At 35.9% G+C, this 23947-nt stretch overlaps 1 protein-coding gene across 1 annotated transcript in view; it reads left to right on the forward strand.

The window, feature by feature from the left end:
• KCND3 (potassium voltage-gated channel subfamily D member 3) overlaps positions 1 to 17720 on the forward strand; it is a 321194-nt gene extending 303474 nt beyond the window's left edge. Inside the window, exons 5-8 of the mRNA XM_026675177.2 lie at positions 665 to 757; positions 7389 to 7445; positions 11620 to 11867; positions 16993 to 17720. Coding sequence (XP_026530962.1) covers positions 665 to 757; positions 7389 to 7445; positions 11620 to 11867; positions 16993 to 17194 — 600 coding nt within the window. The 3' untranslated portion in view covers positions 17195 to 17720. The remainder of the gene's footprint in view (positions 1 to 664; positions 758 to 7388; positions 7446 to 11619; positions 11868 to 16992) is intronic.
• Positions 17721 to 23947: the final 6227 nt, after the last annotated feature.

Consider the following 23947-nt stretch of genomic DNA (forward strand, 5'->3'; position numbering starts at 1 on the left):
AACAAAGCAGAAGCAGAGCTAACCTAGACATATAGAAGTTGCTTTGGTGGCACAATTTAGGAATGTAAGACAGTTTCCTTTGTCATTTTGGATCTGTTTAGTGCAGCTTTCTAGAGAGAGACATTTTTTTTAATGTTCCAAATTATATATGTTGGCAATTTTTAGATTGTCTGGTATGTTTCTGTTGATTCTATTACCCAGGAGTAAAATCTTTTTGACTATGTTGTAGCAAAAGCAATCTGGATAACTATTGCAGCATTTTACCATGGAATAAGAGTCTCCTAATCTATTGTTCTGGTCTGGATTACAATGCTCATAACCTTCCAATCATTGTCTAGCTGGGAATTAGGAAAGGCAACAACTATGCTTTATTTTGTAGCTTTACCTGCCAATCTATCTTTCTGTCAGTCTCTGTCTTCACCCTTATTCTATAGAGGAATAGGGAGCTTTCAATCATCTTCCTTCCTTTTTTAAAATTTAACTATGTGTATTGGAATAGCCCTATGCATTAGAACTAGGACTCCTTTTTATTAGGCAAGGATATTGAAGCTCAAGTTTGTCTTTTTCTTGCTCATCTTTTCCATATTGCACTTTCAGATGTTGGGTAAGATTGCTTTTTTTCTCTGTACCAATGGTCTCATGGATACCTTTTCTGTCTGCTTAGGGGTCTATGGAAGATGAGCACAATATCAACAAAGCCACATCCATCATTGAAAGTCAGCATCACCACCTGCTTCATTGCCTGGAAAAAACAACTGTAAGTAGAAACAGGGGGTGCTTTTGAGTCTGATTTCACTCAAGACCATGGATTTTTTTAAAAACAGAAAATGTGGGGGGGTATATATTCAATTTAGCCTACCATGATTGAGTCAATATTGAGCCTTGATAAGCCTAATTTTTATTGGAGTTCCATATTATCCTCGCTCTGTAATAATGTTATTACATTATGCTTTATTGCAAAAATACAACACTGTTATCAAATATACTTGTTAATTACAATTAGGAAAAGAAGCAGAAAAGGAAATATGTGCATAAGTTCTGAAATAGAAGTATGAAAACCGAGCTGGCTTTTCATTGGCTACTCAATAATCATACTATAGTATTTAGAATAAGGGTGAACAGTGGATGGCCCTCTACATGTTGTATTACACATTCCCTCATTTTTCACCCTTGACTATGCTGAGTAGGGCTGCTAAGATTTGGAAGTACTGTAAGGAACATCTGGAAGGCCATCTCTGTGGATCCATGATTAATGTACATATGAAAACAATCTACTGTACACCAAAACACATTACTCTCTTGGTTATCTGGACTTTGATCATTTGGCCAGATGTGTCAGTGTATGTGAATATGGAATATGCCCCTAAGTGCATATTGAAGGTCCCTAGTTGCTCTATGCAACTACCTTCTAATGATTATCGTTGCATTTGTATCCATACCTTTATTGCCTTAATAAACATTTTATTTCATTTATTGTTTTACCCTTCTTCGAATTATAACATTTTCAGTCTTATCCTGCTTGTGTTGCTTTTTATACAAAGCAATAGCCCTTCCTAAATATATGAATTATACATGAGGATAGTCCTATGAAGGCCAATTGTGAGTACAGAATGCAAAGCCTTGGAGGAATTGTTGTCATTTTTGCAGCTGTAGGAACAAATAGAAAACTCACATCGAGAGCACAGGGGGGAAAAAGAGAATTCTGGAGAATAGTGTATTACATAAGGATGTTTACCTACGCAATAAATGTTGCAAACATGTCTTGAATACTATCTCCACAATGAGAGCTAACAGAAAAAATCAGAAGGCATGTATTCACCTAACTTAGGTCAATATGTACAGCTAGTAAATATAGCTTATCTACTGCATTCTTCTTCTAGGAAATTTGAAAGTAACAAATTTACTTTCAAAGGATAGAGTATGCCCCTGCAATTGCTACAGCTATACCTTGTCTATATATAATTTAATGCAATTGTGCTGTCCCGACAGTTTAGAGTTAATGGGGTTTGGGATAGTTAGTTAGGATTTGAGAGCTGTCCCCTTAAGGGAATGCATCATGGTAAATGTAGTTAAGGTATCCTGGGAAATGTAGTCCATGTTATGTGGCCACATCTGTAACCCTGATTGGTCACTGAATTGACCCTTGGTAGGTTGGGGAAGGTTTCTTCTCTCTTGCCTGAAGCCACCATACCATGCAGCCGCTTCAATCATCATCATGGGGTTGAGACTTTATTATCTTCCTACTATTTTGCCTTTTCTGCACAAATACTGTACAAATACTGTACAAAGGCAGATAGATAACTTCACAAAGCATCCATACAAAATCTTTTTATTGGTTCATCAGGCATCCTGTCAACTCACATTTATGATGAAGTTCTTCTTAATGTCCAATCCTTTGCATATCTGAATTGTGGTGTAGGAAGATAATAAAGTCTCAACCCCATGATGATGATTGAAGCGGCTGCATGGCATGGTGGCTTCAGGCAAGAGAGAAGAAACCTCCCCCAACCTACCAAGGGTCAATTCAGTGACCAATCAGGGTTACAGATATGGCCACATGACATGGACTACATTTCCCAGGATACCTTAACTACATTTACCATGATGCATTCCCTTAAGGGGACAGCTCTCAAATCCTAACTAACTATCCCAAACCCCATTAACTCTAAACTGTCGGGACAGCACAGCAATATGTAATTGTTTTATAATTTAGGAAAGATACATCAATAGTAAGTGAAATTCATAAATCTGTTCTTCAGATTAAATTTATGTTATACCCAAAAGTATTTTTGCATTTTCAAAGCTACAGATTTGTGTTAAAGAGCAGGTAATAAAATCTGCATCCTGATTCTGATTGAACCATGACAAAGGAGTCCACTCTGGCAAAGATAAGAATGTAATTATTTTCCTTTGAGCACAGAAGTACAGACATGATTTATCCCATCCCTAAAATATTCCAAACAAAACCTACAAATTATTTTTCAAGGTTATTAGTATATCTCAATCGATGATGATGATGTTGATGATGATGTGTGGCCTTGCAGGATTTAGAAAAATATGTGAGAAAATAGATTGTTCATCACATGAATTACTTAAAAATTTATTTCCTTAAAATATTATAATAGCTTATTAAATTGGGGTTTTCCAAATTATATGAAATGCATATTTGTTTTAAATTACATTATTTATAACTTTTAAAAAGGGTGAGTCACAATGACACCTGAGTTCAAAGCTTTTGTTAGCCATGAATCTGACTAGGTGATTTTAAATTATACTACTATTGTGAACATTAAATGGTATATCTTGATACCTGCCCTAGTTGAAAAATGGAATAGACACACATACGCATATTGTGTACACACACAAACACATAATGTAAACCCATTACAGAATTACAGAATAAACAGGGAGAGTAAGAGGAAGGTGCTCTCCCCAACTAAACTTTATGAATACTGTGTTTGGATGGATGGCGGGGCACAATATCATTCCAATTCCCTTCAATATGTATCATATGTTCTTCAGAAACAAGCTATATTGTCAGAATAATCTATTCAATGAATAACAACTGATTCAAATAATTAGTTGTTGAATTATTTTCAACATAATTAAATGGGGAATGGGGAATAGGCAAATACATTTCTAAAATTTTGGAGATTAGCTGTTTGAAAAAATAATTGATGACCAAAATATAACAAACTGAATGAATAAGAATAAATTATTCACCATTCAGCTGAAATCTTTATCTACCAGAAATAGTAATGAAAATACATGTCGTGCTACATCAGCATGGAATTAAAATCAGGTGAGGCTCAATCTCAATCAGTAATAAATAGCTGTTAGGTTATTGGAAAGGGTGTGTTGATGTTGACCTTACTATCTATCATTTTGAACAGAGAGGTTGTCATTCAGGACTGACATATAGCATGTTCAGTGTGTTTTCCAGTGCATTCATCAAAATAGTTCATTCAGCATTTATGCTGAACATGCATGCCTTTCCATCATACTTAACTGGTTAAAAAAAATCACACTAACACATTGTCTCATTGTAGACTATGAATTCTAGAGCCCCCAAAGAGTTATTTTGCAGTGTCCCACAATTGCTAGTGGAATGAAGAATGACCTCTACATAAGTATTTCTAACAAGTTTCAAGGGGCAATTCACCTTTCCTTAAATCACAAATAATGCTTTTGGTATTGTTTAAGTTTTGTGCTAAATCATCTCTAAATTCAGCTAATTAAATAAACAATTTTGCTATCAATTTAAAAAATAAACATACAAATAATGTTGTACTGAAATGTTCAATCTTTTTCTATATGAATGTGCAGTTTGTACTCTCTCAGGTGCTTCCAGGCAAAGGTCTTTGAAATCACAATTCCAATTGTTCCATCTAGTAATTACACCATAACTGTTATCTTATAATTGGTCTTTTCCCAGCTTTCCTATCTCTGAGCCCCTTTTCTGCACACACTCTCACTGTTAATTTAGAGTGGTGTTTCTTAACCTTTGCAATTTTTAAATCTGTGGCGTTCAACAAGTAGAATTCTCCAGAATGCTGCAGGAAAATTCTGAGAATCTAAGTCCACCCCTGTTAAAGATACCAGGGTTGAAAAACATTGATCTACAGTAATCTGTTCCAAATTAATATTTTCCAGAGTTTTCTGCTCCCAACCATTGAGAGCAGAGCTGGGAAATGAGGTCCATTCCTTCCCAGTTTATAATTTGCAAGCCTTTGGCCATTACTGACAATTCTTCAAAAGTTTAAGTGATTTTCTCCATTAGTTAATTGTAGCCTCATTAGAATAGCCAGAGAATTCCAATTTTCTCCTTGTCTTCATGATACTAGCTTTGCTTACCCCCTGGCCAATATTTAGTCCATCTTATCTCGGTTTTTTCAGAACTGCCAAATATATAGAGTGAATAGAGTCAGAACAAAGCATTATAATGGTGATGCTTTTTCTCTTATCAAAGCCAGAGTTAGATTCAGCTAAGACACACTAGTGAACAGCGAATAGGGCAGTGTGAACTATTCAAAAGGAGCAGTTTATAAAACAGCTTCTCTTGAAATATAAAAGCAGAAGGCTCGGTTTTGTTCCTTCTAAGACTTTCTCCATTTGCCTGCATTATGTATGTGCATGCATACAGTCATTTCCCTTTATGGAAGTGTTTGCTATGCATCTACATTCACACAGTAGCTGAGGGGGGAGAGGGGTGTATTGGTCAAGTTATTGCTCTGCTATGTACCCCATTCAAAGACATTACGCAGTCTTAATTCTTTGTTCTGCTCTCCAAAAAGAGGATTGGAGACTTACCACTTTAGTCAGAAAGATTATTTATTATTTGTTTTAGATTTATTTTGGGAGGGTTTGTAACATTGGAGTCACTTCTAAGGAAGGAAAAAGCCTTGCTTTAGGACTAAAAGGCCTTTACAGTGGGATACAAAATAGTTTTGCAATTGGAAATAGGATATATACTTCATGTAATAGAGGAAGAAGTAGAATCCCTAATATATTATTTATCTTTCCCCAGAGATAAATTTTCTCACTTGACCCAATTGCACAGTTTCTGTTTACAGCTGCTAATGAAGTGTCATAATGTTGTTTTCTTCTCGGTGAGAAAATGCCCGACTCTTTAAGAGAAGCTGGGTCTCTACTTGCCTCAGTATAAATATGAGCCTTGATGGGGCAGTGGTTAGAGTGTGGTACTGCAAACTACTTCTGCTGATAGCCAGCTGCCTGCAATTTGGCAGATCAAATCCCACAAGGCTCAAGGTTGACTCAGGCTTCCATCTTTCTGAGGTGGGTAAAATGAGGACCCAGATTGTTGGGGGCAATATGCTGACTCTGTAAACCAGTTAGAGCGGGGTGTAAAGCACTGTAAAGCGGTAAGTCTAAGTGCTATTGCTATTGTTATAATTACTGGGAATTATTCAGGATAAAACTCAGGGAATTACTGGTACCTATAACTGTCAGTTAAATGTCCAGTGCTGCATGTATACCTGAAGATCACAAAGGTGCAAGAATTGGCATTTTAAGGCAGAATTCAGGAGACTTTAAGGAGCTTTCCTTAATCTTGGTTGCAGCTCTGGATGTTTGAATTGCTATTACTAAGATTCATCACAATTAGAGCTATTTATTAGTGCTGTCAATGTTGCTTCTCAAAGAAAATGACTTAAGACTATTCTGGAACATGGTTAGTTCCTGGAGAAGAAGCTGAGGATTTTTAAAATATCCAAAGAGTAGAAGAACCAAAAAGAGAATTGAAGTTGAGGAAATATCATTCCTGCAGGTTCCCTGAAGAAAAAGCTAAATACTTTCAGAACAATTGAGGAGACCCAGGCAGAAGGGCAATGATCCTGGTGATGCTGACCCGGAAAGAGGACTGACAGAACAAAAAAAGCTCCAGTTTGTGAAGGAAACAATTAACTGAGCAAGTCAAGAACAACAATAAAATGCCTAAATTACCAATTTCCCTAATCCTCACCCCTTTATTTTCTGTATAGCCTTTATTTTCTGCATAGCATGCAGGCCAAAGGATGGGGAAAAGGTGTGAGGGGAGGTTAAAGTAGCTTGTTAAAGAAGGTTTGGAAAAAAATTACATTGCAATGTAAAGCCTTTATGCTCCAAGTAAAAAGAAAAAAATTGGTAGGAGTAGAAAAGTAACCAAAACTTTTGTTACAGGAGAAAAAAAGTTAAGGGAGGAGAAAGCAGTTAATTTGAACCTTTAATTTAATCATCTCAACATTTAGAAATCATAATACAAATTTTATGTATGCAGCTGCACTTTAGAAGCACATTTAATAAAAGCACTACAGTATGTAATAATTCATAACTAATACTCAGATAATGAACAAATATACCATAATAGTAAATAAAAATAATTTGTCAAAAGTATTTGTTTGTGCTTATCGCCTGGGAATACAACACCACAGTATCTTGAAGAATAATTTCCCAATATCCTCCTTGCTTAATATTTTGCTATTAAAAAGCCTCTAATTATAAACGGGAAAGCATGGGTTGATTACAATTCAATCATGGCATTACCTGCACTGAAATTTTCCTTGAATAAGGCACAGCAAGTGCACTGTGCAATCTAGGCCTGGAAGCAACCTCAGTTTTTATCAATCAGCTCTCTGGTTCATGTTGCTTAGGCACTTCCATTTGAGAGAGCTTCTATTGGTGGCTTATACTGTAATTTACTTTTTTCCTGGCTACTTGGGAGGCTTCTGATACCAGTGAGATGACAGTTCAATCTGAAATAAGCTTGAGGAAAGGCCTCATTGCCCATTCAAACATGTGAGAAGCTAGGCAGAATGCTGGGATTGGATTTTGGAATGCTGGAATGGACAATCAATGGTGTTTTTATCTTTTGTTGACATGTTGTCCTGTAGGGATTGTCCTATCTTGTGGATGATCCCCTGTTATCTGTACGAACTTCCACCTTCAAGGTATTTCTTTCTTAATTCAATCTGTTTACTGCTATCTTTGTGCCGTGTCTCAAGTGTTGCTTCCTTCCTTGTGATGATCCCTTTTTTAACAGATGGTGCATGTTGGAGCTTTTTTTTATTATTATCTGGTGGCTTTGAGCACTGTTAAGATTATTGAGTGAGGGACAGCAATTGCTTTATATATTTTTAAAAGCTCAAATATGCTAAATGTGAATGTGAAGTGGCAGCTTTGAGTATGGTAAGATGTTTGTTTTTCCTTTTAACTCCTTATTATGCATTCCTGATCTGCCTATCCTAATTTATTTAGATTGCAAACTATAACAATTCTAATCCAAGATTTGTACTTTCATGTTCTGGATTTACATAAAACATAGTTGAGAATTGTTGTGGCCTGTTGAAAAATTTATGGTAAGTTAGTAGAGCTCAGTGAATGAGGACATTTCATTTTAGGATGAAGTCACAAACAAGAAACTTACAACATCTGTAAACGGCATCTGCAACAATTTCTTTGATTGTTCGGAGCTGCCCAGAGTCTTTGAAGGTTGGGCAGTACAGACATTTTATTATAGTGGTCAGCCAGCTGTTTAGACTGGATTTGGGCATTTTTTCCAACTATCAAATCCTTCCTGATGATGATGACGACGACGACGACAATGATGGAGATGAGGATGGTTTCCAGAATGCTAGATTAAAGCTTTTCCACTCATTGCATCCCAGCAGAAAATATAAATTATATGTGAATAGTCTACACTATTCAACTAAAATGACTTCATTAATCATTGTAAATGATTGCTCCATTGCAAATTATTGCCTTTCTCCTAAGTTATCTTATCTAAGAAAAGATAAAATATTATGGTACCTTATTTCTACTTATTTGCCATGTTAATCACAACTATGTTTTGCTTAGCACTTGTCTCTGCTTCATAGTTCTGAAGCAGACATCCCACACTACTATTACATCTAAATACTTGCATTTCAGTAACTGGTGATGGAATTTTACATTTCCTCATTTGGATGTATTGCGTTGCAGCAACCCAAGTGTGAAGTAACTACATAAAAAAAGAAGTAGTCATAGATACCATATGACTGACTTGTGTTTCTTTACATATATCTCAAGTAACAGGCAAAATAGAAAGATATATCCCAGCTAAAATGCATAAATCCTGTATATTTCTATAGTTACTCACCCCTACACACAGAAGATATAAGTAGTCTCCAACTTATAACCAATCACTTACTTACAACACCCCCTGAAAAAGCAATTTATAACCTGGATTCAAAATACCAACATCCACCCCTCCATGGTCATGTGACCACATTTTGAGTGCCCCCCCCCAAAAAAAAATAAAGGATGAAGAAGGAAAGGAAAAACATATCTTTGACAATTACATATACACAAAATTGTTCTACTCTTAGGATGAAAAAAAGAGTTTCAAATTTCTCATAGAAAGGTTTTTAAGCCTTTAAGAGATGATATCATGCGACATATTCATGGTGGACAGACCTGGAGAGCGGATTTAATGTGCTACAAATTGCAGCAGTTATTTTCACTACTTGGAAAATGTAGTTGCACTTGGTGATCCCAAGATTCTGTTCTTTCATTCATAAATGAAAGGGGAGAGGCTTGAGATTAATTTAAAGAGGCATTCATTAGTCTTCTAGAAAAGTATCTCAAAAGGAATTAGCATGCCCCCATTACCTTAATATATGTTGTCAGCTTCTTATGGGTGGTCTGATTCTCTGGTGTCCTGTCAATTCATAGTATGGCTATCATGGTAGGGCAGGTAGCCTGAAAGATATAGCTTTCAAGCTACCTGTCCTACAATGATAGCCATACTATGAATTGACAGGTCACCAGGGAATCAGACCACCCATAAGAAGCTGATAACATTGTAGATGGCCCTCAAAGTTGAAGACATCTGAATGATCTTAAATGAAAATTTATAGCTAGTTTATTACTTTGGCATTCTTGTAAACAAATCTCAAAAACAAACAATTATTTATGTGTTCTGTGCTATTAGTAACCATTAAAATATATCCAATGGTCTGTTTCTGAATGTTCCATTATATGTAGCTAAAAAACTATCCTCACTTTAATAGGTCACCACCAAAGTTGAATAAAATGCTTTTCATTTCAAACCTAGTGAACCAGAATTCCTTTGAAGAATACCTTCTGAAGTTAACTCTCAAAACATGAATTGAAATTATTTGCATGAGTATTTATAGGGAAACATGTTCTTGGGTATGCTCCTATTTATAGACTGCTTAGATTTTTCTCAGAGACTTGGGATGCAAAATGATGTTTTATTCAAAAGATGGTCAAAAGCACAGATTGATAATCAGCTGTTTTTATCATAATATACAATTAGTATTTTTAATTGCCCCAACCTATCTAGCTACTGAAAGACAGCTTAAATAATGAACTTTATTTTTTGCTTTAAATAATGACAATCTTCTATAAGTGTAATGATATCTTACAAATATTCTGTACTGTATAGGTACTATTTTTCATGGAAAAACAAATTGCTGTAGTCATAAAAAGATTAGTTTAGGTCTATAGAAGACATATAAGGGCACAAAATTGAATTGGCCCAATGAAGTTTAAGTTCAAATATTCAATAAGATTATTTGATCGCTATCAACAAATCAAAGTTACTTCTCAAGTAAAAATCAAAAATACAAATCAAACATCCCATTGAACTGAATGCTTGAATTGTTAAAAACTGTCAAATTGAATTAAATCATCTTAGCTTCCTGAACTGATATCAGCATTGAAGCTGGTCAACTCAGTAATCCTAATTGAATAAACTATGTCTATCAAAAAACAACCCATGCTAACTTAATGTTCCATTACCAAAGTAACAACTCAACCTCCCACAGGTGCAGTTGTGTAAGAGCATTATTCAACAAGTACAACCAGAAAAAAGAAACTGATTATTCAGTTTCCCATACAATTTTGTCAAAAAGTGCCTGACCACTCAACCTACTGCTACACAACAACCAACACATTATGAAAAGGGTAACATTGCCATACACCAAAAACATCTCAGAAACAGCCAGCAGACTTACAGCCACATGGCATCACTATCTTACACAAACCAACTAGACCCCTCCAAAACATCTTAAGTCAACCAAGACCCAGTAGCCCAAGAAGAAAAAACAGGAGTCAATGTACATTATAAGGACTATTACAAACACTATGTAAGACAGACAGAAAGAAGAGCTGTGAACACCAATTAGCACTCAGAAACAGGATGAAAACTCCTTAATTGTAGAACACATAGACAGATTCAACATAGTTTCAACTAGTAAACTGTGAGCATTCTAGACTAACCTACATCCAAGTACACTATGAAAGCTTGGCATTTAGTCAAATCAGCCATTAATAAACACACAGAGGTAAACCAAATTTACACACTATTCAAAAGAGATAATAAAAAGCTAAGAAGGAAACAAAAAGACAAGAACATGTCCCCTCCAGCAACCAATACCCAGATAAAATCAGACAAAAATCAAGCAAAAACAATACTCTAATCAAGAAACTACCATGGGAGGGGGGGAAAACACACCCTGATCAATATTGGCAGGGCAAGGTACTGTATATAAAAAGGGATCAAACCCCACACCACTAGCACTGATGATGTTAGGTAATGAAATGTCTGCAAGCAACCAAGCTTAGAGAGCACCAAGGATGCCATAGTTCAACTATATCAATTATATTGCAGTTGATTTATAAAAGTTCAGAAATATGGCATCAGCATATGGCATCTGTATATTTGAATGTGGGGTTTTCTTTAAAAATACACTAATATCTGGTAACAAATATACGATATCAGGTTAGGATACTTAAATTTATTCCCTAATAAAATAGGAAATATATTTCTTAATTTAGGAAATGTTTATTTACTGAATCACACCAATCACTTATGCGATTACTTCCACATTTAGCTGTCCAGATATTTCCTCCTGATATTCAACAACAAAGCAAATATCTAGACTATAGAATTAGATATTAGTGAACTATATTATCCTAAGCAAATTATTTTTTAACATGACAGCCAGATGAAAGGAAAGGAAATACTGTCACGATTCCCATGGAGAACATGGAGAACACATAAAAATGTTTGAAAGTCTAACTCTGATTATTGATATTTGTTGATGCTCTCTCTGACAGAACCATGAGTTCATTGATGAGCAGATATTTGATCAAAACTGCTTGGAGAGCTCAATGCAGAATTACCCATCAACCCGAAGCCCTTCCCTTTCAAGTCAACAGGGCTTGACTACGTCCTGCTGTTCTCGACGTAGTAAGAAGACAACGCACCTCCCCAATTCCAGTGTGCCAGCAACCCGACTACGGAGCATGCAGGAGCTTAGCACCATACATATCCAATGCAGTGAACAACCCTCGCTCACAACAAGGTACAGTGGAAAAGAGGGTGGGTTCATTAATGTAAGGGGACTAGCACATAGGCATCCAGCCCAAATAGGGAAAAGTACTGTGCTGAGTTTGCATTCAAGATAATTTTCCAGGAGAGTCATGATAAGAGCTAAACTGATATTTTGAAAGTATTTGGAGAATTCTAATATTTAAATCTGCATTTTCTAATTCCACATTTAACTGGATGGGGGAACTCTGACATATATTTTGTTATACTGTCATGGCTATTTATGCTAGGATTATGAAACCAAAAGTAAGATCTTAAATAACCACCCTGAGATATCTTGGAATTACAACTCAAAGTATATCCAGGCCACATCCTTTTTTTTTTAGTAGGAATTCTCAGAAATGCCAGCCTAATATTACAGGAGTGTATCGAATTGGGGAAAGCTGCCTTATGTAATGACAAGCATCATCTAGTAAACTTTTAAATAACTAACACATGACATTCAGATGTCAGGACCTAACCTTCTGCATAGCGTATTGATCTGTTGTATAGGCTTTTATGCAGTGGTGGGATTAAAAAAAAATTACTACCGGTTCTGTGGGTGTGACTTGGTGGGCATGGCATGGCTTGGTGGGCATGGCAGGGGAAGGATACTGCAAAAACTCCATTTCCTCCCTACCCCACTAACCTGCTTTCCAGCTCCGTTCTCCTGTGCAGGGCAATAAAAGAAGACCCAGTCAATCAGCTGGGACTCGGGAGGCAGAAAATAGATGTGGGTGGCCAGCCAGAGGTGGTATTTGCCATTCTCTGAACTACTCAAAATTTCCACTACTGATTCTCCAGAACTGGTCAGAACCTGCTGAATACCACCTCTGCTTTTATGAATTAGATGGCAAGTTACTTGCATAACAAGAGACCAAAATTTGCTCTAAAAGTTGTACATTAACCCAAAATGAAAGCGGATAAAAGCATAGCTTTAAAAACCAAATCTGAAATTTGTCTTTAATATAAAATGTGAGACCTAATACAGACTTTGTTACACATTGCTGGAAAACTAAACAAAAGATTCCAAGGTGCTATTTCAAGGAATGCAACAAAGTCTGGTTAATTTTGTTTTAAATGCAAACAAAAGAAAGTAACTAATGTCTCTGGCTAGGCTATGGTTCAGTTAAAAACAATGTGTTATTGACTTGACCATAGTTTATGAGGTTCTAATTCATTTTTTCTTTCCTAACTTAAACTGTTTTTAGTAGCAAAAGAAAAATATACCAAGGTTTCATATGTGTTGGGTTTTTCCTCTCTCAGTTAACTTTTTTTAACCAGCTTCAAATTAAAAGCAAATATAGCTTCATCCCTTTGGTTAGTGGAGCTGAAAGTTCAGCTTCTGTTCTCTTTTTAAATGACACTGAGCTGTCACTTCCTTTTTGGGTAAAGATCCTTGATAGCGCACTAATCTAGCATTAATATCAGAAAAAAAAATAGGAATTGTTTCACTTATGTACTCAGAAGAACCATTCAGAAGCAAGAACAAAGCAGCTACTTTTCTGAAATCAAGTTCATATGAACTTAAGAATGGAGAAATCTGTCTTTTATGTATCAAAACTGACTTGCAAGTTTCAAGATTTCAAGATTTTGAATGCAGTCCTGACCTGCATTCATATGATCAATGAAGTGGTAACTGATCATCTTCTGCTTCACTGAATGTCTGCAAAGTCTCAGTACTTAATGGATGGGGATGGTAGTGATCAAATTGAGATCTTAATGAAAAAATATGCTCCTGCATTTATTTATCAAATTTATATGGCCACTTATATCATAAAAAGTTACTTAGGCAGCTTACAGCAAAAAAAGTATAAAACAATAACCATGTTATATTTTTAAAAAGTTTTAAAAACACACAATAACACAAAGGAGCTTCAATTATCTATGGTAACACTTAATAATTAAAATGTTAAAAAATGAAAAGTGGGACACATAGCTAAAATAGAATACCAATTCATAGCCTAAATCTGCAAGAATGAAGTCAGGAAACTAAGGTTCAGAATGAACTAAGATTATCAACAGATACCAAAAATATTTTTAAAAGTTTCTTTCAACATGTAAAAAATTAGAAAAATGTCAAGGAAATGATCAGTTCACAAATGAGACAAGATGGCAAGGAGGTGACAGGTAGCAGGGAGAAAGCAGAATTGCTTAAATTATTCTTTGCATCTGTCTTTATACAAAAGGGAATACAAGTCCAACATATCAAAAGTAGTATTGTAGAAGATAGAATAGGAATACAAGTCAAAATAGTTCAGAGAATACCTATCCATTCTAGACAAGTTCAAATTGCTGAACCAGATGGATTACATCCTAGGGTTCTGAAGGAGCTAGCAGACATGATCTCAGAACCACTGAGCCTTATTTTTCAAAGATCCTGGAGCTCTGGGGAACTACCAGAGAACCGGTATTTTAGCTGCCAAATGAGACTGAGAGGCACTTCATGGTCTTCTATACTTAAGTCCTGAGACTTCGCAGGCTGAAGTTGAACAGTTACCACTTCATTGATCATGAATGCCCTGTTGATCTGGTGCCTGGGGCCAAGATCCCAGTCAGGCAATTCAGCTCTGTCTTAGGACTTGAACTGATAGTCTTCACTGATACTTTTTTAATTCAATCCTCATCCTTTCCTTCAACAGTTCCTATATTGAAGTTATTTATTAAAAAAAAAGAAATTGGGAAACCTTAGGATCTGAAATGATTGCTGGCAATTAAACCAGATTACCACGCATAATCGTATCCTTTGTCACTCATTTCACAACTTCTAGAATGGTTCTACAAGGCTTGGGTGTTTACCAAGCTGGACCCTTAGAAAAGCATATAATGTAGCATACATTAGTAAAGAAGATGAATGAAAGATGGTGTTTCCCATCCAGTATGAGCATTTTAAATACACAGTCATGCTCTTTGGGTTGATTAATGCTTTCACAGTCTTCCAGCATTTCATGAATGATGCATTCTGACATCTCCTGGATCAGTGGTGGGATTCAAATTTTTTTACTACCAGTTCTGTGGGCGTGGCTTGGTGGACGTGGCAGGGCAGGGTTCTATAAATTTCTGCTACCAGTTCTCCAGAACTGTCAGAACCTGCTGAATGCCATCTCTGTCCTGGATCACTATGTCACTTTTACCTCAATAGTATTGATTTTCTCCTCATCCTGAACAATATATGCAATTACCCACATAAATTCAGTGTGCATTACAGTTCTCTGCTAGTTGGAATTTATACTATGTTCTGGCTAGTGAGAATCCTGCTTAAAATCCTCTTTCTATAAAAACTTAAAACTACCCCTTTTAGATAACATATCACTCCCATACAAATTAGATTTGAGCTACATTTATAAACCTTATTTAGGAACATCAAGTCAGTCATAATGCTTTATGAATTCTTTTATTTCACATATGTATGTACAGATAATAGTATTTATAGACTGCAAGGGGCTAGTGTCAAATTTTCTCCTTTAAGCAAAGTACAGTAAGCCTTCAGACATAAGCAGTGACATAGATGACTAATCATAATAGTTGAAGGAGGCTTGGAACTACAATGAGTAGGTGTTATTTTGCTTTTGATTGTAGGAAAGTTTGGTTTTGGGGGGGGGATATTTTTTAATTAGGAATATATGAGTCAGCACCAGGTGATGCTTTGATATGAAGGCATACCTCTTATAACAGGAAGGAGGAAAACAAGTTCCAGATAAATATTTAGTGAGCGCTATGGCACAGACAAATTAAAGGGAGAGTTTTTACATTGGGACACAAATGCAAGAGATGGAACAACTGTCAGTCCTGTTATTAGACATATAGCTTTCAATAGACTGTGTCTGGGTACAGAACCGAACCCTTGCATTTCGTTTAATTTTTGAATCTCCACATTTCAATAAATCACAAGAGAAAGGATCAGAAGGAAAATCCTTCCGGAGAGCTTTTCAGGGTTAGGATAGGCAAGGAAGCCTCCAGAGTCATGAAGAAGATAGCAAATAATGCCATATATGTGCCTGCCCTCTTCCATTTTGCAACAGTAAAATTCAATACATGGCTATGAAGGCATTCTGAACTTGAGATAGAAAAACAAGCCTGATTCATAAGGGAGGAAGATTCAGGAAAATAGAAGACAAACTTCAATAAAGTATTAGTTTTACTGTCAACTTTTTCCACTAACTTTTTGTCACACACCCCATATTTCAAACATATCCAAAGTTCATAGCAGCTCAAAATCAAATAACTTTATTGCAATCATTAACCAGCAGAAAGAAGAAAACAGAAAAGTAAATAGTCATCCAAAAATAAATAAACAGGAACGATACATAGAAAAATATGCCCAAAATCTTCATTCTTATTAGTTCACTCTCTTAAAATATAGAATTATAGAGCCCCTGACAAATCTGAAGAATACACAGTATACTAGCTGACATCACTAAAAATGACCAGAGGGTAATGCTTAGGAAAATCCATTCCCTACATCAGGGGTGGGGAACTATGTCCCTTTTATGACTTGTTGACTTCAACTCCCAGACGTCATAAAAAGGCCATAGTTCCCACCTCTGTCCTACATAAACAAGTTCAATTGCTCTTAAGTATTCTTCGTCTAATTTTGTACGTCACCTCATAGAACCTTGTGTGTTATTTCAGGGTTAATATCAGAAAATAAGATTGTATCCTGTTTTACTAATCAGGATTGGGGCAATTAGGGCATTTCAGGGTGCTGTGTAAAACCGGCAGTACAAAAGAACATGTTCAATGGTTTCTATTTGTCCTAAATCACAAGGTCATACTTGTAAATGTTATGGTACCTTTTTGTATCTTCCAGCTAGGAGTGCTGAAGGTAGTGCACTACACCAGGCTAAAGTAAAGACCTTTCTCTGATAGGGAATATTAAGGTTTGTGAGGTACAAGGATGTATCTCTGGCTGTCCGTCATGGGAAATTGAGTAGTATTACCCACATCCGTTGGTCGGTCTCTATCATACAAATGTTGTTAGAGTGTGGTTCTTGCCTGCTCATTGCCCAAGAATAATAGATACATGGGAGAAAGTCCTAAAATTGAGAGTTCAACCATATGCAAAGTTTGCAACAACTCTGTTCTTACTTTTGAGCAGAAAATGTCTTTTTATCTTATAGTCGCTCCAGCCTAAATATGAAATCAGATGATGGTCTAAGACCGAACTGCAAAGCTGCTCAAATAACCACAGCAATCATCAGCATCCCAACACCACTGACCCTGGCACCAGAAGGTGAAAACAGGCCTTCCTCCTCCAGCCCCAGCCATTCAACAAACACAATCATGGCTAGCAGCAACATTGTCAAGGTTTCAGCTTTGTAAGACTGGCTTGGTCAAACATGATGGCAGTAGTTTGGAAGGTCAATCTTTCTCCCTTTCTCCCCAACTTCCATGTTCCTTCTTTGCTGCAAATTGTGCCTAGATGAATGGCTGGATGGACAATGGACCAACCTGACCAACATCTAAGAACTGAGGATGAGAGCCGAAGGAGGCAGCTTCCTTCAAACTCACATTCATGCTGCAGAGCGAGCTCAGAAGAATCAGGAAGCTGTGTTTGTATGTATGGGTGTATGCGTGTGTGTGTGCATGTAAGAACAGAGTGGCCAAAGGATCTCTCTTTGACAAGTTAAAGCCTTGTTCTAAGATATGAGGCGTAGAATAGTTTTTGGATAGTGATATATAAGTCCTGTCATAACTACAAGGTCAGTAAAGAAGTAGAATTATAACACTGTGTATCTCAGCACCTTTTTAAAGGCTTTTAATGGATAATATTTATTCATGAGGAAATGACTGAAAAAGGTGACCAAAATGGATTTTGTGATTTTTTTTTTTCTGTCTTCATGCAGCAGGATCTTTTATTAACCAAAATGACTTCTTTATTTTCTTTTAAACCCAAACATTAAAAAAAAAGAATTCATCTTGTCACACAAATTTAATTTTCATTCTTTTGTGCATGTGTGCATGCGTGTGTAAGAACGAAGAAGAGAACCACAAAACTGGCATTTTCCAACTATGAAACATCTGAGCACACATTCCTGTTTCTGGGCTCAATCCTGCAAAGACTTACTGTTTGCATGGTCAAGAACATGCTTTTATGTAATGCCTGTGGATTCAACGGTTCTACATACTGTCCATCCCTTTCTGCATGAGTGTGTCTTTGCAGGCTTCAGCCTTTAGTGCGCAGTAGCAAAACAGATGCCTGCATGCAGTCACACACACACACAAGCACTAATGAAACATTCATTTTAGATGGCACTTTTTCTTAACACAATTCTGTAATTGCCTTTAATTCAACAAAAATTGCAGTTGCAAACAGTGTATTTGTCTGCTAATTATTGTCTGTGAAAAAAAAATCATATTTGTGGAACAAAAGAACAGGCTTTCATAGTTCGCCACAATTCTTTGCTTTTCAAAGTATTACTTTGGTTATCACAAACTGGTAGAGTATGTGATTAGATTAACTAGTTCTGTATTTTTAAAGTCCAGAAAATGGCCTCAGAGAAATTTAATTTTTTTTAAAAAAATTATTCAAGTAAGTTTCAGAGGGCAAAATCATTTGAAGCCACTGATGCAGATGTTCATAACTGAAATGTAATCTATGCCCATGCTTTCTTTTATGTTTTATGTGTTTCTTTAATAGTAATGGAAGTGTCTCCCATTGTATATAATAGCCAATAGTCAATGGATGTGTCCTTTGTTAGGACTATTTTAAGAGCCAAAACTTTTGCATGGACTGAAAGTGAATCTCATTTTGTACTACAGTCCTGTGGCTCTTAGTGAAACTCTCTGGGTTGCATTGGCTTAATGGATACAGCAATATAATATTTACTTTCCCTAGATAAAGCATCATTTCTTTTCGACAAGGAGATGTTGCTTTTAGATTTGGGAGCCTACTTTATATTAGAATTTCATTTCTAATCAATTTATAAAATACTGTTAATAGATGGTTTAAAAATATCTATGTTTCAGAATAGTTCATCAATTGTTAACTGTTGTTACACTGTTTAGAAAGTTTAGGACTGAAGCTTTATACCGATATTCTCCTAATGTCTTTCTCTGGAGGCAAACCTGCGTGACCACATTTATGCCAAGAAGACACACACTGCTGCAAAGCATTGTGAACTGTATTCTTATTTTCTTACTAAATTGTACAATTTATTAACCATCTTAGATTTGTTTGAGCTTTGACATATTTGATGTCCACAACATGCTGTCTTTTGATACCTTGTTTTCATATTTATATATCTTCATAAAGTATACAGCCCAAGACATTTTGAGCTAGAATTTGTGTTGCAGAAGGAAGAAAGACATTGCAGATTCAAGCATTGTTCAGAGGAAAAGAAGAAGAAAAAAAAACCTGTGCTGAAAAGTTATCTTCTGTATGGCTTTTGTTTTTGGTTGCTTTTTTCACATTAACATGAAAGGTATCAGATGAGCAATTATAAACAGTAGAATTCAATGTTAATACATCTTAAACTGAGTCTGGAACCAAATTTTTGAATAGGATGTGATCAGCTCTTTGAAAACTAAATTTCAAAGAGCTTATTAAAAATCCCACCTTTGTAAATGTTTCCATTTTGAGTTGTTAAAATTCCTGCACATTGCACCATAAGAGGTTTTATCAGCTGAAGGATTCAACTACAGCAATTCTAAATTCTATCCATTGGCTTATACAAATAGCTGGATCTATGCATTATGCTAAACAGGAAATTTTATTAATCTGTTACTTAATACTGCATGGAAACCATACTCTTAACCGTGCAACTTAAAATAGTGTATTGTAATAAAAAAAAAGCATGTTGGACATGCTGTATGTCCCCAATATGCTGAAAAACTCATTATTCTAGTAATCTGAAGGAGGCCTTAATTTGCCATCCAAAATGTCAGCACCTGGGTTAAACCCAGGACTATCTGCAGGTGGCTGAAAGAACTCAGGATGGCAACTATGGCTATACCATCTAAGCTGGATCCCTTTACATATGTCTGATGCAAAAAAAATTGTGAGATCACAGGATCACATACACCATCTGGACATTTTTGCTTTAACTACTCCTGAAAATATTTCTAGTTTAGCCTGTGAAATTATGAACAGAATTCTTTGAATTTCAGAGTTGTCCACTTCATATCTATTTATTGAACTCTTACTTAGTAACTACCACCCATCTCATCATACACTTTGATGGGGGAAAGGATTACTGGGTAAGAGACTGTTGCCTTGTTTTCATAATTTTACTGATGATGTTGATGCTGATTGAATTACTTGCAGATAGGCTAAGCTCAGTGGTGGAATTCAATTTTTTTTACTACCGGTTCTGTGGGCATGGCTTGGTGGGCATGGCAGGGGAAGGATACTGTAAAATCTTCAATCAGAGGTGGTGTTTGCCGGTTCTCCGAACTACTCAAAATTTCCACTACCGGTTCTCCAGAACTGGTCAGAACCTGCTGAATTCCACCTTTGGCTAAGCTTCTGATCTTTCTTTTCTGATACTAGTACATAATATAAAGAAATTGATCATGCAACTTACAGAAATGCCTTATTGAAGCTCTCCTTTGCTTCATTGAGCTTCATTACACCTCATTATACCTTAACAATCAGTTCCTACCTAGGCAATCTGAAATATATTCCTCCGGTTTTTTTTAACATACTATGTTGATTTTTATTCCTATGCAAAAGATAGCTATAAAAATCTGAGTTTTTCCCTATATCCAATTCATTTCACCCAATTAGCCGAAATAAGATGTATCTGGTTTGAAATAGCAAATTATGTAAAATTGGGTTTGGCTCTATTGACTTCAATCTACTAAACAGTGTAATCTATCTTTCTATAGGAAATGTTTGAACCTTTAAACCTCTCCCATCCATTACAACATACCTTCCAAATTTCAATTGTCTCCCCAAAAAGTATAGTGGGAAGCTACACAAAATATAGCAGTAGGCATATATTTGCTGCCTCTGGCCTAGCAATGATATGCAAACCATGGTTTTAAACATAGTTTATGTCATAGTGATGGCTAAACTAAGCTACCATGGCTTGTTTAACAATCCTATTAAAACAAGCCAAAGGATAGCTTACATGTCTACCCAACAAAACATTATTTACACGTGTTGATATGTACCGTACCATGTATCATACCAGGTGCTGTGGTGGTGCAGTTATTAGAATGCAGTATTGAGGATAACTTTGGCTACTGCCAGGAGTTTGATCCTGACCAGCTCAAGGTTGATCAAGCTTTCCTTCCTTCCAAGATTGGTAAAATGAGGACCCAGATTGTTGGGGGCAATATGCTGACATTTGTAAAGCACCCAGAGAGTGCTGCAAAGCATTCTGGAGTGGTATATAGGTCTAAGTGCTAGTGCTATATAGATAACATACTGTAGTAGAGTGGTACTGAATTCTAACAAAGGTGATTATACACAAGGAAAATAGAAGCCCTACCATACATCTAGAACATATTTTAAGGCTGAAGCTAAGCACGCCTGCAAGCCTAGCCATTCCTAGAAGGGAACTGACATATATCTTTTGTCTATCAGCATTGGAAATATTTTTCATGGAATTTCCCACAGGCAGCTATTTAAAACAGAGTATTCTTTTCATCTGATCCTTTGAATATTGATGTTCTTGGTTTCAAAAAGTTTTTATTGCATCAGAATACAGTGATATCTAGTCTAACTGTCAAATTGGCATTTTGTCCACTTGGGCAAGCTCAAAATCATTTTCAAAATCCTAAAGGCCTAAGTACCGATATGTTTTCCTGCTTTGAAAAGTTCAGAATGTTCAGAAAATTCAGAAATCTGAACCAGACTGGAATCCCATGTACAGTTAATTTGAGAGCAGATTGACTTCAATAGAATTTTAAATTCTATTGCATTTTCATAAATGCCAGTTTCTTTTTGTGAAAAAGAAAGTTGGCCATTATTTAAGAATTTCAGGAGTCCTTTATCAGACAAGATAACGATTTTTCTAAAACTTGGTGACTAGTGGGCAAACTTTGATTCCCTGATATTCATGTGACTGAAGCATAATGAGCATGTCGTGCTAACTCAAAAGTACCCAGGCAATTAAGCCAATGAGGATTTGATTTAGCCCCAATCAGAGCTGCTTTACTAATATCCATGCCATTCATTATACTTACTAAAATTGTCCTTTTTTATATTCATGATCAAGACTAATTTCTAGAAGAGAGCCCACAAAAACTGGCCCTTGAAGCAACTTCATTTTGGTGTTCATTTTAATGTTCACATACTCCTTTATACAAGTACAACTACTTGGACAGAGAAAAAAATGGAAGAAGTATGTTTGGCCATTATCATAAGTATGCACTCCAAAGGCTGCATGGTTATGTTAACCCTTTTCCAAGGTAATAACAGCATGAAAAATTGAAGGAAATTTCGGAGGGAAGTGGTAAACTTCAGTCTCCTTTGGAAGTTGAAATGACATAAAACACAGCTATCAGCCAGCTGTCCCCAAAATCTCAGGTCATATGCTGTCTGTGCATGCAGAAGAATGAATTGCCTGGATTAGATTACTGGATTGGCTGTTTTGAGAATAGGGCCATTATGTATCTAATCATCGTTAAAGTGGTTTCTTATTTTCCATCACCTCACCCAACTAGTATCAATATATATTGCCCACCTCTGTCTGGGAATGGAAAACCTTTTTTGTTAATATGTCAAATATTTCTAAAACATTCATCTTATTTGACATAATTTAATGACTTGTCATGTTTTATCTCCCAAAATCATTGCTTTCTAAACTGTTTTCAAAAATACAGAGATATAGCAATATTTTGAAATTCTAGAGGTAGAGATTTTACATTTCATCACTTAGTATATATGGTCTCTTGCTCTACTGCCATACTTCCACAAGATATAGAACTGGGTCTGGAATTTTGGTCATTAAGCAATGTGGTAGTTAAGCAAGTCATCAGGATCTATTTCTGCAACCTTTTCCCCACAGTTGTTAAGTGATTAACATGGTTGTTAAACAAATCTCGGTCATTCCCCCCCCCCCCACCCAGCAAACCGAGACAAGTTGGTTGGGAAGATCACAAATCACAATCATGTTACTGTAGGATGCTGGAACCAGTTATAAATGCAAACTGGTGGCCAAGTGCTCAAATCATTATTGTGGGGGTGGTGCAAAAATTGTAACTTCCAAGGATGGGTCATAAGTCACTTTCTTTCAGTGCCATCACAACTCCAAATTGTCACTAAATAAATTATCAATAAAAGACTACCTGTAGTTTTCACATACTAACAAAATTTAATATAAAATTTTCCTTCAGTTGTATTGGGACAAATATACATGGGAATTTCCTTTGGCATGCTGATAGCATTCCTTTCTTTTTAGAATAAGAGGAGATGATCTCATTTATTTCTATCTTTAAGAACAGATGACAAGAAATAAAGGATATACTACAAGTACTTGTAAGTGCAAATTTCATATTGAATAATGAAGTACATAATGGTAGTTAGATTTTAATGGATCCAAGCTTTTCCCCACACAAAAATGATTGTCCCACATACTTTACAATGTAGGGAATGTGAAATGCATCATGTTTTCAAGAAATAGGATATTTTTTAATTATTTTTGCAGCTATTTTATCACCAATTGAGAAGTAGATACACAGACAAAATGTTAATCTAACCAAAGGCTCTAAACCTAATTCTTTATGTGGTTCATGTTACTGTCACTGACAATTTTTCCTTCTTGTAACCAATTCAAAGTTGATCTAATATAGTAAAGCAGACTTGGCTTTTTCATTAAAGAATATCATTCTATCTTGTGTTTCCATTTTTCCAACCAAATACCACTTTTCTCTTCACAATTACAAATTGATTATATAAATGTCTGTTTGGAACATAAGAACACTGAATTTAATATTGCCACAGTTAAGCGAAATAACTGTTAGAATTCCACACACACACACCCCAAAAAAGAGAATCGCAAAAAGCAATAAAATAGAAACACTTTAACTATGTTTTTAAATGTGTTCAAATGGTGATTGGTTTGCTTCTCCTGGGTAGACGCTTTAAATTAGTTCATAATTAAATAATTATTCATGTCCATCTTA

The sequence above is a fragment of the Notechis scutatus genome, chromosome 3 (assembly GCF_049901735.1).
Source record: "Notechis scutatus isolate UNSWTSFEM ecotype Mainland chromosome 3, rNotScu1.2, whole genome shotgun sequence".
NCBI classification, from domain to species: domain Eukaryota; kingdom Metazoa; phylum Chordata; class Lepidosauria; order Squamata; family Elapidae; genus Notechis; species Notechis scutatus.